Source organism: Pelodiscus sinensis, chromosome 19, assembly GCF_052426305.1.
Source record: "Pelodiscus sinensis isolate ZL-2025 chromosome 19, ASM5242630v1, whole genome shotgun sequence".
Classification (NCBI taxonomy): Eukaryota; Metazoa; Chordata; order Testudines; family Trionychidae; genus Pelodiscus; species Pelodiscus sinensis.
The window spans coordinates 35,288,978-35,302,890 of record NC_143070.1 but is presented as its reverse complement, the minus strand read 5'-3'; the positions used below and the strand labels follow the sequence as shown (position 1 = coordinate 35,302,890).

Sequence of the window (13,913 nt, the reverse complement as noted above, 5' to 3'; positions counted from 1 at the left end):
TTAGCTTAGAACAGAGGAGACTGAGGGGGGATAGGATAAAGGTCTATAAAATCATGAGTGGTGCGGTGGAAGTGAATAAGGAAAAGTTATTTGCTTGTTTCCATAATACAAGATCTAGGGGTCACTAAATAACATGAATAGGTAGCAGGTTGTGACGGACCGGGCCGTGTCTGGGCACAGCTGAGGGCGTCCGCTCAGGGCGAACTGCTCGAATCCGGGGCTACTTACAGCCCCCGACTGGTAACCTCTCCACACAGGCCACAAACCAGTCTCACAGAGCGCTTCAGCTGCCTGCCTGAAGCCTCCCGAGCAAAACCCCTCCGACACCCTAGCAATATCCGTGCCCCAGATGGCCCCGGGCCTCATACACAGGTGGGGGGTCCTAGCACCCAATCCCACCTACCCCGAACAAGTCCTGTCCGGTTCCAAGAAACCAGCCACAGAACCCTGGTCAATTTACCCCCTGGACCTTACCCACAAATCACGCTGGGCCAATCCTTTAGAATCTAAAACTAAAGGTTTATTATTACAGGAAAGAAAAGCATGAGAGTGAGGTTATTAAAGTACAGTATGTTACATGCACCGAATCTCCCAGTCCTCGATGCAGGCTCTAGCAGAGATGTTGCAGCTGCTGATTTAAAAGTTCTTATTGCACATCCTACGATCAGGATGGGTTCTGGTAACAACAGGTCTTCCGGGCTCTTCAATCCCTGCAGTGCTGCCTCTGGGATGAAGTGCTGAGCTGAGAACAAAATGGCATCGACCACATGGCCTCTTTATACCTCCTTCCTGGCCTCTTCTGGTCTCAGCCGGTCACCTGGTCCTCAGCCTCTCTCTGCTGGCCGCTCTTAGATGTCCGCCCTCATGCTTTAGGTGTGTCTTTGGGCCATCAAGTGCCATTGTCCCACAGGGCTTCGCTACTCAGTCTGTCCATAGCCATGCTCAACCACATTCAGAGAAATATTCAGCTTCCACACAGATTACAGATCTACACACATAGACATTATATACTCACATAAACAGTGTACACAGGATCAGAAAACAAGCTCCCATTCAATACCCCACATGGCTCCCTTTCATACCAATTTCTGGGGCCAACACCCCCACCTAGGGGTGCAGCAGCGATCTGGCTGCTTCCCTCCAATTCGGCAATGTGACACAGGTTTAAAACAAACAAAGGACACCAGGCAAGATGGACCTTTGATCTGACCCAGTCTGTGCACTCTACGCATGGGGGTTGCACATGGACTCAGCACAGAGGAATTTAAACAAACAACCAAAGAAAGTGGGAAACAGCCTTGTGTTGGTGGTAGAAGTGGGATGTTTAGGAAAGGGTAATGCCCCTCCCATCCCCCACAGTCTCACACAAAGTGGCTTTGATGTTGGAAAAAGGGAGCAGTGTTATTACTGTAATGAGGTTAACTGACCTGTTTTTATGACATGCACATGAGTGGCAGCTTTTAGACTCCACCCTGTCACCCGCCTGGTGAGCAGTCGCAGATTCCAGAGCTTCCCGCTGCAGGAGAAACCAGTGATGTGGAGTCACAGAATTTTCCTCCTTTCACTTGTTCTATTCACGCTGCACACCCCAGCCACTGAGCAAAGGTCACCACCTGCCCCCAGGAAAACCCCTCTGGCCGCAGCCTCAGCAGCCACAAGGCTGATCCTAGGAGACAGGAAACCTTCTTGCTGGTGTAAGCGTGTCCCCACAAAGCAAGGAGACTGCATGGCCAGGCTGAATTTGCCCAGGGATTGTCAGAGCTGAGCCCTGGCAGCTCTCAGAGGGCACGTCTACACTAGCCCCCTAGTTTGAACTAGGGAGGCTAATAAGGGCGATCGAAATTGCTAATGAAGTGCGGGATTTAAATATCCCACGCTTGATTAGCATGTTCCTGGGTGGTCGCCATTTTGGAAACTCCCTTCTAAGTGATGCTTCTCAGAAGTACCCGGGATCTTTTTCAGGGGGAAAGGCAAGACACAGCGTTTATTGAGAACTAGCAGAAATACCCGGCATCACCCAGGGAAACATAGTAAAAGGTGTCATGAATGAACTACCTCAATGACATTAACCTAGCATATTTTATTGGAAATACTTATTGCTTTAAGAAATTAACATCGCTAGTACTTTTTCTGTTATCATAGGGAAAGGATCTTGTAGTTGTAGTTGATGTGACAGGCTTAAGAGACGAGTCCAGCAAATGCCGATGATCAGGTGTCACTACAAGTTAATTAGTGGCCCAGTTGGGGCTCTGGGGGAACTGATTTAAAGATCTAACCAATCCAGTTATTTAAGGTAGGATGTGACAGGCCAGCGCCGGCCCTTAGGGCCTCAGGCTGGGACCCGGTGGAGAGGGTGGGCCCGGGTCCCCCTAGCCATCCCCTCCGTGGTGAGTGGGGCTGCACTCAGCACCCCAAAAGAGCAGAAGGGTCGGGACAAGTCCATCTCACAGGGACTTTAAGGCGGTGAGCACGCAGGGCGGCGGACCCAGGACACAGAGCCGTGGGCTCGTGCCCGGGACAAGTCCGTCACATAGGAAATCAGTAGTATCCATGTAAAATTTGCAGTTTTTAGCTCTTACCATTTCAGAGATCTTTCGGGACAAACAAACAAACAAATTCTCAAAAATATTTATAAGCTGTTTCAGAGATCTTCTGGGACAGACAAACAAACAAACTTTCAGAAACATTTATAAGATACAGTAGAGAAGCAAGCTTCGGGGGTAGCTGAGTTAGTCTGTTACAGAAATGGTCTGGTAGCACTTTATAGACTAACAAATGGTCTGGTAGCACTTTATAGACTAACAAACCATGTAGCTGGGATCATGAGCTTTCATGGGCACAGCCCACTTCTTCAGATGTGGCTGTGCCCATGAAAGCTCATGATACCAGTAGAAAAGCAGTTAGCGTCTGCTCGCGCTCTCTCTCACACACACACACCCTGCAGCAGGTGCATAGTTACTAGTCCGTCATAGCTCAAGTCAATCTTTTGCTATGTCTACACTGCACTGTTAAATAAGTAAAGAATATGCAATTTGCGGTCATTGCAAATCTTTTTCCAATTTACTTTCAAAAGAGGTGCTTTCGAAATTTGGCATCTACATGGCACCAAACTGCGAAAGAAAGTAGAACGAGGCTTACAAGGATGGTGAAAGAACGCCTCTGGTCTTTTGAAATGTTTTTTGAAAAAGCAGATGTGTGATGAGCTTTCGTGGGCACAACCCAAGAAGTGCATTTTGCCCACGAATACTCATGCTCCCGTCTACATGGTTTGTTAGTCTTTAAGGTGCTTCCAGACTATTCGTTGTTTTTTTAGTTTTTCCTGTTAGAGACTAACTCAGCTCCCTCTCTGAAGCTCAAGTCTACTTGACTGTCTGAACCTTCCCAATGACTCTCACACATGCTCCACTCGCACCACACAATGGTCCGTGCACTCCACACAAAGGATGACAGAGTTACTAAAGGACACAAGTTGGTTTGCAAAGTGGACACACTCTGCTCATGAGACTCATGAGAAACCGGGTGTAAGAGAAGCACACAGAACTCAGACGTAAATCTGTACACATCAACTCATTGTGCATCATACTTGTGTCTGAGAACCAACACTACAACACACATTCTGGCTACATCAGCTTGGCAGCTCCTAGTCTGGGCTTTTGCTGCACCAGTTTCGAATGTACAAAAATTGCTTGAGTCCTGGCACCTCTTCCATTGCAAATGAAGCATGGAGCATGCCCAGTGACCATCCAGCATAGCTTCAGAGACAGGGCTGGTCCTCCCACCCAACGGGGAAACAGGGAGCAGTGTCTACACCAGAGCCCCCTGGAGAGACCAGCTTAACAGCCCACAAAAAGAAACACCCAACCAGTGTTTTCAGCGAGCTGTGTTGGAAGCCAGACCCAGCATTTCAGGGCAGACCAGGCCTCGGCTGCACTGCCATTCAAGAGGTGAGTGACAGACAGGAAACAGGAGTTACAATCAGTATTTATATTAAAGCCACAAATTTATTGTAGTAACCCAATAGTTACACAGCTTCCCTCCCCCCACACCTGTCTGTGTGACGGGGAAAATACAACGTGAGCGCTCAGACACCAGCTGTCGACTTGCACCCGGAGCCGTAACCTGGTGTTTATGAATGAGCAGCTGCCGTCCGTGTGTCTGTTCTACACGGCTCTATGGGGCAGTGAAACGTTCACCTCTGGCCCGGGGACAACGAGATACGGGATCCTACAGCCCGGAGGTGGAAGAAAGGGACGAGTCTCCCAGTGAACGTGGCCGTGAGAGAGGAGATCAGAGCCTTGGTCTCAGCATTGTAAAATCTCAGCTCTCCCCCTTCATAGTCCAGATAAACACCGACCTTCCTGGGGACCTGAGATTTCTCAGAGGAGTCGAGAGCCCAAATCCCCAAGTCAGGTTTCAGTTGGATCCTTCCCTTCCTCTGCACAGAGTCTCTGGCGACCCCAATTGACCAGCCTCTCCTTGGCCCCACCTCCACCTCCCAGTAACGTCTCCCCGAGGTGAACCCCTTTGACCCGAGCACACAAACACAAGTGTCAAATCTCTCAGGGTTGTTGGGCAGATCCTGCCGTGTGTCTCCACGTTCCACACTTTTCCAATCCTCAGACAGGACGAGCCGGGGATGGGCCGTGGCTGGGTCCAGAGTCACCTCCACTGGGTGAGAGAGAGAGAGAGAGTCAGTTTTACAGTCAGGGTGACCAGCTGGCCGGATGCTGCAGGGACCGTGCTGGTATTCGGGGTTTGTCTTGTACAGGCGCCTATTGCCCCACCCCCACTCTGGTTGCTGTCTGGTCCCCCTGTCCCCACCCCCAGGATCTGAGCCCCTGGGGATCCCCGAGACCCCCCCTTCCACCTGTGGGGCCAGGTGACGGACAGGCTGCCCGCCGGACAGACAGGGGCTCTCCCCGGCTGCCTCCCACACCCAGGGGCAGCCACTGAGTTTCGGGGCCGCGTAAAGGCCCCCCTGGAACAGTGGGGAGCCCGAGCGCCTCGTCCTTGTGACTGGCGGGGGAGGGGCAGGTGGCCCCAAGAGCACAGAAGAAGCCTGAAGTCCCAGAGCTTCCCCCGGGGAAGAGACAGGGGGGGGGGGGGGACACGGCCTTTACTCCGGAGCAAACACCAGTGAGTGGAGCGTCACCCCCCCCTCCACGATGGAAAACCAGCGCGGGCACCGGGGGGGGGGGGGCTGGCTCCGTTCCGCAGTCCCTGAGTCCCAGTGGCCAGGCCCTAAGGAATGTGGGGACCCAGTGAAAACCCCCCACAGGGCAGGGCCCCTTTCCTCACCTGCACACCCCTGTAACTCAGGGGGCCGGGCCACACGCCCGCCAGGAGAGACGCCGACCTGCCCGCTGCCTCCAGAAGGTAACTCTGGTCTCACAGGGCTCTGACTCTGAAAGCTGAACAGGAGATTGTCTGGTGTCACTTGCTGCCTTTCCCAGGCAGGGACACGTGGTTCCCAGGGGAGGGGGGGAGCAGGGGCCTTGCCAACGGCAGCCCCAGGGATTCAGGGGGACAGGGGGGTTCTCAGGGAGACAAACCCACCTGTCACCGCGGGATGGTGCATCCGCCTAGGAGGGAAGCAGAGAGACGAGGGTTCAGATTTCGCTCAGCAGGAGGGTTCTGCCCCTGCCCTGGGGACGTGTCGCCCTCTGGCCCCCAGAACCCCCCCCCCTGGCTTTGTCTCTGGGCTGGGATTGGTCCCAGGCTGCTCCCGGCCTGTCCCAGCCCTCGGGTCAGACTCAGCCTCCGCGCCCGGCCGGGCAGCCCCTGCCCTTTGCCCCCAGCCTGGGCAGCCCCGGCTCACCGGGCACAGGGGGGCCGGCAGCAGGGGGAGGGGCTGAGGGATGGGCAGAGCCCAGCTCCCCAGCTCTGGCCAGTTCTGCTCTTGAGGGGAACTCTCCTGGCTCCTTCCTGACCCCGGTGCCAGTCCGGGATTTGCGGATTCTGTCTGGTAAAACAACAGGACATGGCAATGTCTGGTATTCCCCGTTCCCCTGGGTGGAAACCCAATGGGACAATTTTCCCCTGACACATCTAGTGGTGGCGGGGGAGTGAGGAGTGCGGCAGATGAACGGGTTCGGGGGGCATGTGCCAGGTGCCACGCTAGGGGGGCGCCGGGCTGGGGTGGGAGCAGAGCACACGCTGCTCTGGCCCTCGTGACCAGCAGAGACCCGGGATCTGGCCACATGATGCCTCCCTCTACCCATTGTGAGCACAGGGGCCCGGTCGGGTGGCAGGAGCAGCCACTTTCCAAGTCAGATGGTTCCTCCATGCCTGGCTCTGGGGGGGGGGGGGGGGGGAGGGAGAAGGGATTTGATTGGAGCAGGGATGCCTGCCTCAGGGGATGGGGAGTGCATTGGGATGGGGGACGCTGCCTGGCTCTGAGGCAGAGGTGGGTGCATTGGTGGTTAGTGTGGGGTTCCACACTGGAAGTGTCTGACAGCTGAGTGAGCAGCTCCCTTTGGGGAACAAACAAAGAGCAAATCATTGGGATGCTCCTGTTCTGCCCGGCTAGGAACCCAGTGGCAGGCTGGCTGCTGCTGCAGGGGGAGGGCTGGGAGGAGGCCGTGCTGCCTGGACATTCCTCAGTGCGGAGAGCTCAGAGTTAAGGGGGAATCCCCAGCAGCGCAAGGATCAGCTCTGCCTTCCCACCGCACGGCACTGTGGGACGCTCACCCACAATGCTTTGCTCTGTCTGTCCAGGGGGGAGCAAGCCATCTGGCCCAGAAATGTCGACAACGGGAGGCAGGAAAACCAGTTTGATCCGTTTTCACTTTGGGCAACTTTTGCATGTTGACAGCTCTTGTGTGTCTGAAACATTCCCAGTGTAGAAACTGGGAGTTTTAGTAAGGGGCCAATAGCCCCCTTATGCTTAGGATCAGTATTCAAGAACATCAGAATGGTCAGACGGGGTCAGACCAAAGGCCCAGCCAGCCCAGTGTCCTGTTGGCTCACAGTGGCCAATGCCTGGTGCCCCAGAGGGAGTGAACAGAACAGGGAACCATCCAGTGATCCATCCCCTGTTGCCCATTTCCAGACAAACAGCGTCTAGGGACACATTCCTACCCTTGCTGGCTAACAGCCATTGATAGACATGTCCTCCATGAATTTATCTAGCTCTGTTTTGAACCCTGTTAAAGTCCTGGCCTTCACAACATCTTCTGGCAAGGAGTTCCACAGGTTGACTGTGCGCTGTGTGAAGAAAAACTCCCTTTTGTTTGTTTTAAACCTGCTGCCCATTAATTTCATTTGATGACCCCTAGTTCTTATGTTACGGGAACAAGTAAATAACTTTTCCTTATTCACTTTCTAAACTCCTGTCATGATTTTATAGACCTCTATCCTACCCCCCCCCCCCCCCTTAGTCTCCTCTTTTCTAGGCTGACAAGTCCAAGTATTTTTAATGTCTTTTCAGATGGGACCTGTTCCAACCCCTCATCATTTTTGTTGTCCTTTTCTGAACCTTTTCCAATGCCAATATATTTATTTTGAGATGAGGTGACCACATCTGTACGCAGTGTTCAAGGTGTGGGCGTCCCATGGATTTATGCAGAGATAGATTCTCTATCCCTTTTTAAATGATTCCCAACATGCTGTTTGCTTTATTGCCGGCTGCTGCACACGGAGTGGGCGTTTTCAGAGAATTAGCCACGATGACTCCAAGATCTCTCTGGAGTAGTTGTAGCTAAATTAGCCCCCATCGTTTTGTACGTCTAGGTGGGGTTATGTTTTCCAATGGGCGTTACTTTACACTTATCCACACTAGATTTCATTTGCCATTTTGTTGCCTAATCGCTCAGTTTGGTGAGATCTTTCTGAAGCTCTTCCCAGTCGGCTTTGGTCTGAATGACCTTGAGCAGTTTGGGATCCGCTGCACATTTTGCCACCTCCCTGTTTACCCCTTTCTCCAGATCATTGATAAATAAATTGAATAGGACGGGTCCCAGGACAGACCATGGGGGGACCCCACTCGTTACCTCTCTCCACTTGTAAAATTGACAGAGCCCTGTGGAGCAACCTGTGTCCCCCCCCTAGGGAGCTGGGCAAGGTAAGTGCCCCGGTCTCTTCCCTCCTCCTGTTCCCCTTTCAGCACCAGCCCCACCCCCTCCTGCACCCTCCTTCCCTCCTAGATCCTGCAGCTCAATTCCTAGCTTGCTCCCACACCCTGCTCCCACTCAGACCCCACCTCCAACCCTCACCTCACTCCTGCACCCTCCCTCCCACCCAGACCCCACACCCCAGCCTCTTCCCTGGCGACCCTGTTCCACACACTGAACCCCTCATTTTTGGCTCCAACCCAGAGCCAATGGTGGCCCCACAAAATCTACTCACCCTGGGCCGCAGCAGGGTTAATCCGGCCCTGTAACCACAGCCCCTCATGTCCTGGCCAACTAATGCCAGCCTGGGTCAGCTTTATCTGAGGCCGACAGGCCCTGGAGCTCTCCTAAATCCTGCATGTCTGGTGCATCTGGACATGCACCCTGCTCCCCCCAGCGCCCGCTGCCCCCGCCCGTCTGTTCCATGGGGTCTCTCATTTCATGCCCAGCGTGTGAGCAGCTTCCGTGGTTTGTGCCGGTCGGGGCCTTGGGCTGACGCGTCTCCGGGGCTTCAGGGGCGTTCAGTCATGTACAGAGCCTCCCGCAGGGAACGTTTCCTCCTCCTCCTCTCTCTATTGCTCCCTCCCCCCACATTGGCTGCTGGGCTGCCCTCTCAATTGCCTGGTGGCCACTGAGTAGCCAGTGAATCGGAGCAGAGACTCCTGGGTGGGGCCATGGGGCTCCCTGACCCCCCCCCTGCAGTGTGACAGTCCCACGACCTACCTGCTGCTGTTTCCATGAGGGAGGCAGAGTGTTTTGTCGTTTCAGAGGCACGGGGGGAGGTTTGGCCTTTGTGGGGACACCAGCAGCACCTTTCTGTTCCTGAGACTCTCGCCCTCCTCTCCCTGCGAGTGACACCGACGGGGGGTTATTGAATCGCAGAATCATCAAATCCCAGAACCCCAGGGGAGGCAAAGACTTCAGGAGTCCTCGAGTCCAGCCCCCCACCCACGGCAGGACCAACCTCACTAAACCATCCCAGACTTAGCCCCAGTGTCTGACCTGGAGCATCGTCCTTCCCTCCTGCCTCCCCCTTCCCTGCTCCCCAAAACAAGAACCCCAGAAACGAGCTTCCAACACCCGCCCCTTGTCAAAGAGCTGCCCTGACCACCTCCCCCCCGCCCCAAGGGCCGTCCAGTGGCACCTGGGCCCTGGGTGAGTCTTCAGGGCTGAGACATTGGCTGCTCATGGCAGGTGAAATCCACACACCCCTAACACCACACACACGCACACCCCTAGCTGCCCACACCCCTAACACCACACTCACATGGCTAGCAAGGCGCAGGAGTGTGACTAACAAATCCGAAATTTCCTGGGTTCGACCCACAATCGTACCGGTGGGAACAGGCCCGTCCAGGAACCAGCTGTGACGTAGTGGGGGTACCTGGCTGATTTCTATGCTGCTGGCTCTGGGGTAACCCCCACTGGCTGCCGTGGGTACCACGACCCAGCAAAACAGGATGAGTCACTATGCAAAGGGATCTCTCAACCGGTATGGCCAGACACCCCCCATGGAGAGGAACAAAGGAAGGTGGATGCTGCCCTGGCTGGAGGGCAGGGCTGGAAGGGAGTTAGTTAGTTGCTGTCTGGGAGCATGGAGGAGACAGCCTAGGGAAAGGGGCTGGAGTTTAGGGGCCCAGTCTCCCCCATCTCAAGGGGGCCTGAGGCATCCTAGCCCAGCTCTGTGACCAGATTCCATCTGTGCTGTGCTGTATCCTGGAGAGGCAATAAACTTCCTCTATTCCACTGGCTGGTACAGTCTGTTTGTGCCATTTCGGGGTGCAGGAGACGGGGCACCCCAACGCGCCGTCACACTGGTGCCATGGAGCTCCCAGCGGCGAGCGACAAGGCGCTGTAGAAGCAAGAGCCCTGGAGCCAGGCGTGCTGGAGACAGAGTGAAGCGGTTCCGGGGAATCGTGGGGCGCTGCAGCACTAGACTGGTGAGTCTGCACCGAGGGGCCCAGTGGGCAGATGGCCTATGCCCGACTCTTGAAGGCAGAGCTGGTGGGGCTGTGCAGAGAGAGGGGCTTGCCTGTGCGGAAAGCAGCCAAGGCCCAGCTGATTGCCCAGCTGGAAGAGAATGACCAGCCACAGGGCCAGGATCTTGTCCCCAGGGGAAGCAGCCAGACCCTTCCTGAGAGTGTGTCAGTCTCAGAGAGGGGGAGGAGCGCTGGAACCCACCGGAGAGATGAGACAGCGTCTCCTGGGAGGCCTGCAAGCTGTAGCCCATCTAGGGCAGAGGCCAGCCCAGCGGAGCTGCGGCGGCTGGAGATCCAGCTGCGGATCAAGGAATTGGAAGTAGAGGACCGAGAGAGGGAGCGCCAAGATCGAGAGAAGGAACGCCAGGACCGAGAGAGGCAGCGACAGCATGAGCTGGCCAGGGCAGAGCGGAGAACCGGCGGGGCACCGGCTGCGCCAAGTGCAGATGGGCCCCAGGGTCCCGGGACTGCAAGATGCTTGGAGAGGCTCGTGGTGGCCCAAATGAAGGACATGGGTGACAGACGGGTTCCTCAGCTCTTTTGAGAGGGCCTGTGGACTGCAACGGGTCCCCCCAGCTGACTGGCTGCAGGAGCTCATCCCCGCACTGAGCCAGGAAGCGGCCGGAGTGCTCAGTCAGCTGGAGGACCTACAGCCAGGGGATTACAACCGAGTCAAGGAGGCCCTGCTGCACAAGTTTGGGCTGACCCCCGAGATGTACAGGAAGAAGTTCCGGGGGGTACAGAAAGGGCCAGGGGAGACCTATGTGGACCTGGCCTCCCGCCTGGCGCAATACTGCCGCAAGTGGGTGTCTGGAGTCGGAGCCCAGACCGCAGAGGAGCTGCTCAAGCTGGTCCTGATGGAGCAGTTCTATGAAGCATGCCCACCCAAACTGAGGCTGTGGCTCAAGGACCGGAGACCAGAGAACCCCCAGGAGGCCGGGAGACTGGCGGATGAGTTCACGGAGAGCCGGTCCGGGTGTGAACGGGAGTCCCGGAGAGAAAGGGAACCGCGCAGAGACCGGATCTCGGCTGAGCGACGGAGGGAGTCAACTACGAGGCGAGCCCAAGGAACAGGTCGTCTGTGCCCCAGAAAACCAGCCAGGGCCTGGACAGAGACAGCCCAAAGCCTAACTTGCCATCGCTGTGGGCAAAAAGGCCACAAGAGGGCTCAGTGCACCAGGTCCCAGGACCGGGGACTTTCCAGGGTTAACTGGCTGGGGCGGGAGGAAGGGCAGGCTGCCCCAGAGGCAGGGGCTGGCAGGCAAACCTCAGCTCAGAGAGAGGGGAAGGATGCTCAGTGCACCTCCCCTGGGAGGCCTGACCCTCGGGAGGCGGATTTCTCCGTGTACCGGGTGGGGGCAGGGCGGCCCCTGCGGAGCGAGTGCCTCATACCCCTGGAGGTGGATGGTAGGAAGGTGACGGGCTTCTGGGACACGGGGGCGGAGGTGACTCTGGCCCGATCCGACATAGTGGCCCCAGAGCGGATACTACCCCACACCCAGCTGACCCTGAAGGGCATAGACGGGTCCCCGTTTAAGGTGCCTGTAGCCCGGGTGCATCTGAAATGGGGGGCGAAGGAAGGCCTCAAGGAAGTGGGGGTGCACCCGCACTTGCCCACCGAGGTGCTGATGGGGAATGACCTAGAGGAGTGGCCCCAGGGATCCCAGCGGGCTCTAGTCACTACCCGGAGCCAGAGCCAGCGGGGGGCTGACAACGTGGGTCCAGGGAAGGACTCCCGGCAGAGTCCTCAGGGTCCCACCCCAGTGGTCACGGGGTCCAGCCAGGCTAGGACTCCGGACCTAGGTAAAGGTGGGGAACAGGTCCCGATCCCTGCCCCAGCGGCTGAATTCCAGGCTGAGGTGCAGGCAGACCCCTCCTTGCAGAGGCTGAGGGACCAGGCTGGCCTCCGTGCAGCTCAGCCCCGGGGGAGAGGTGGCCAGGAGAGATTCCTGCGGGAGCGTGGACTCCTGTTCCGGGAATGGCTTCCCTCCAGGAAGGCGAGGGCATGGGGGGTCCAGCGGCAGCTGGTCGTCCCCCAAAAGTATCGCCTCAAGCTGCTGTATTTGGCCCACGACGTCACCGTTGGGGGCCACCGGGGGCACCCGGCTGAGGCTGCTCCAGCACTTCTATTGGCCGGGAATCTTTACAGCCGTGCAGCGGTACTGCCAGTCCTGTGACTCCTGCCAGAGGGGCGGGAAGGCCCAAGACAGTAGGAACGCGGCTTGGGGGTCTCTACCCCAGATAGAGGACCCTCTAGGCTTGCTGAGAGAGTTATGGGAGGGGAAGACCCCCCTGGATGGAGCGTCAGGGGTGGAAGCCGCCCTGGCTGTCCAGAGAAGGCTCACTGGGCTCATGGCCCCGGCCCAAGAGACCTTGGCCAGAGATCAAGGCCAGCGGAAGTGTGGGTGTGACCCCCGAGGACAGGCCTGTGCCAGTCGCCCTGGAGCGGGGCGGCGAGTGGACAGAGGGAAGCCAGCTCATGTGGTGCCTCGCCACGGCCGGCCCGAGTCAAGGGGAGCACCCATGGCCCCAGGGGGGGTTCCCACGCAGAGGACCCGAACTTCCCTAGGTCACGAGCGGAGTGACCCTGCTCAGTTCGCTCTCGGAGGGGGGAGAACTGTGACGTAGTTGGGGTACCTGGCTGGTTTCTATGCTGCTGGCTCTGGGGTAACCCCCACTGGCTGCCGTGGGTACCACGACCCAGCAAAACAGGATGAGTCACTATGCAAAGAGTATGGCCAGACACCCCCCATGGAGAGGAACAAAGGAAGGTGGATGCTGCCCTGGCTGGAGGGCAGGGCTGGAAGAGAGTTGGTTAGTTGTGCTGTGCTGTATCGTGGAGAAGCAATAAACTCCCTCTATTCTACTGGTTGGTGCAGTCTGTTTGTGCCATTCTGGGGGTGCAGGAGAATGGGGACCCCCAACGCGCCTTCACACCAGCCTGTGGGTCCCAGCATGGAGCGGCCCCTCCTGCCCGCCCCAGACATGGTCACAGAGCTCCAGGGCCCGTCCCAGCGCCACGGGGCAGCCAGTGTCCTGCCATCTGACCCCCCTGTCCCCACCCCCCAGGGAGCCTGCTCCGACCCATCTCCACTCAGAGACATAGCTTCTTGTTATGCCACCGGCGTGGGAGGTGCAACAGCCCAAGGGGGGGAGGAGGGAGGGTGTTCTCTCCGCTGGGCACCTCAGAGAGCCGGATCCTGGAACCCACCCTGGGATAGGTGGGGGGAAGAGTGGGGAAGGGCCCAGGGCCTGTATCTCTGGGGCAGGGACAGGCGAAGGCCCTGCCCCACCAGCAAGGGACGGGCCCGGTTACCAGACACCGGCCAGGCCTTAACGAATGGAGGGACTGACGCGAATGCAGCGAGACCTTCTCACCGGGCCGGACCCCTTTCTGTCCCCCCCTCCCCCCGTCACTCGCCCGGGGAGGCCCCGTTCCCGTAACAGAGCCAAGCACCAAACCCAGCCCACAGCACCTTCCCACGGCGCAGGGCCCCGGCTCACCTGTGTCAGCCCCCGACTCGGTCTGGGCAGCCCCCTGCCCTGCGGGAGAGACATGCTCCTTCCAGCTCCCAACACGGAGCACCGCTGCACTTTGAGTCAGCAACTCTCCAAACCTAGACACAGAATTTCCTGTCGTCACTTGGCGCCTTCTCACCACCCACCCACCGGCACCAGGGGGAAGGGAGGGTCACAGGGGGACGGGAGAGTCAGCGGGGAGGCAACGCCAAATGGCACCAGCCATGAATAGCACGTCCCCCGTTTCCTGTCCCCTCCCCTCCCTCCCCCCTCCCCAAAGGGCTGAAATGACTCGAGGAACAAG

The 13,913-nt window shown here is 57.4% G+C and overlaps 1 protein-coding gene across 3 annotated transcripts in view; it reads right to left on the bottom strand.

The window, feature by feature from the left end:
- Positions 1 to 1,920: 1,920 nt before the first annotated feature.
- Positions 1,921 to 13,913, bottom strand: part of LOC102452364 (E3 ubiquitin-protein ligase TRIM39-like) — a 63,946-nt gene continuing 51,953 nt past the window's right edge. For all 3 annotated transcript variants that reach the window (XM_089771316.1, XM_089771315.1, XM_075913594.2), the window contains exons 7-11: positions 13,595 to 13,707; positions 8,835 to 8,956; positions 5,557 to 5,582; positions 5,299 to 5,411; positions 1,921 to 4,668 (exon numbers count right to left, since the gene is read on the bottom strand). In XM_089771316.1, coding sequence (XP_089627442.1) covers positions 4,190 to 4,668; positions 5,299 to 5,411; positions 5,557 to 5,582; positions 8,835 to 8,956; positions 13,595 to 13,707 — 853 coding nt within the window. In that variant the 3' untranslated portion in view covers positions 1,921 to 4,189. The remainder of the gene's footprint in view (positions 4,669 to 5,298; positions 5,412 to 5,556; positions 5,583 to 8,834; positions 8,957 to 13,594; positions 13,708 to 13,913) is intronic.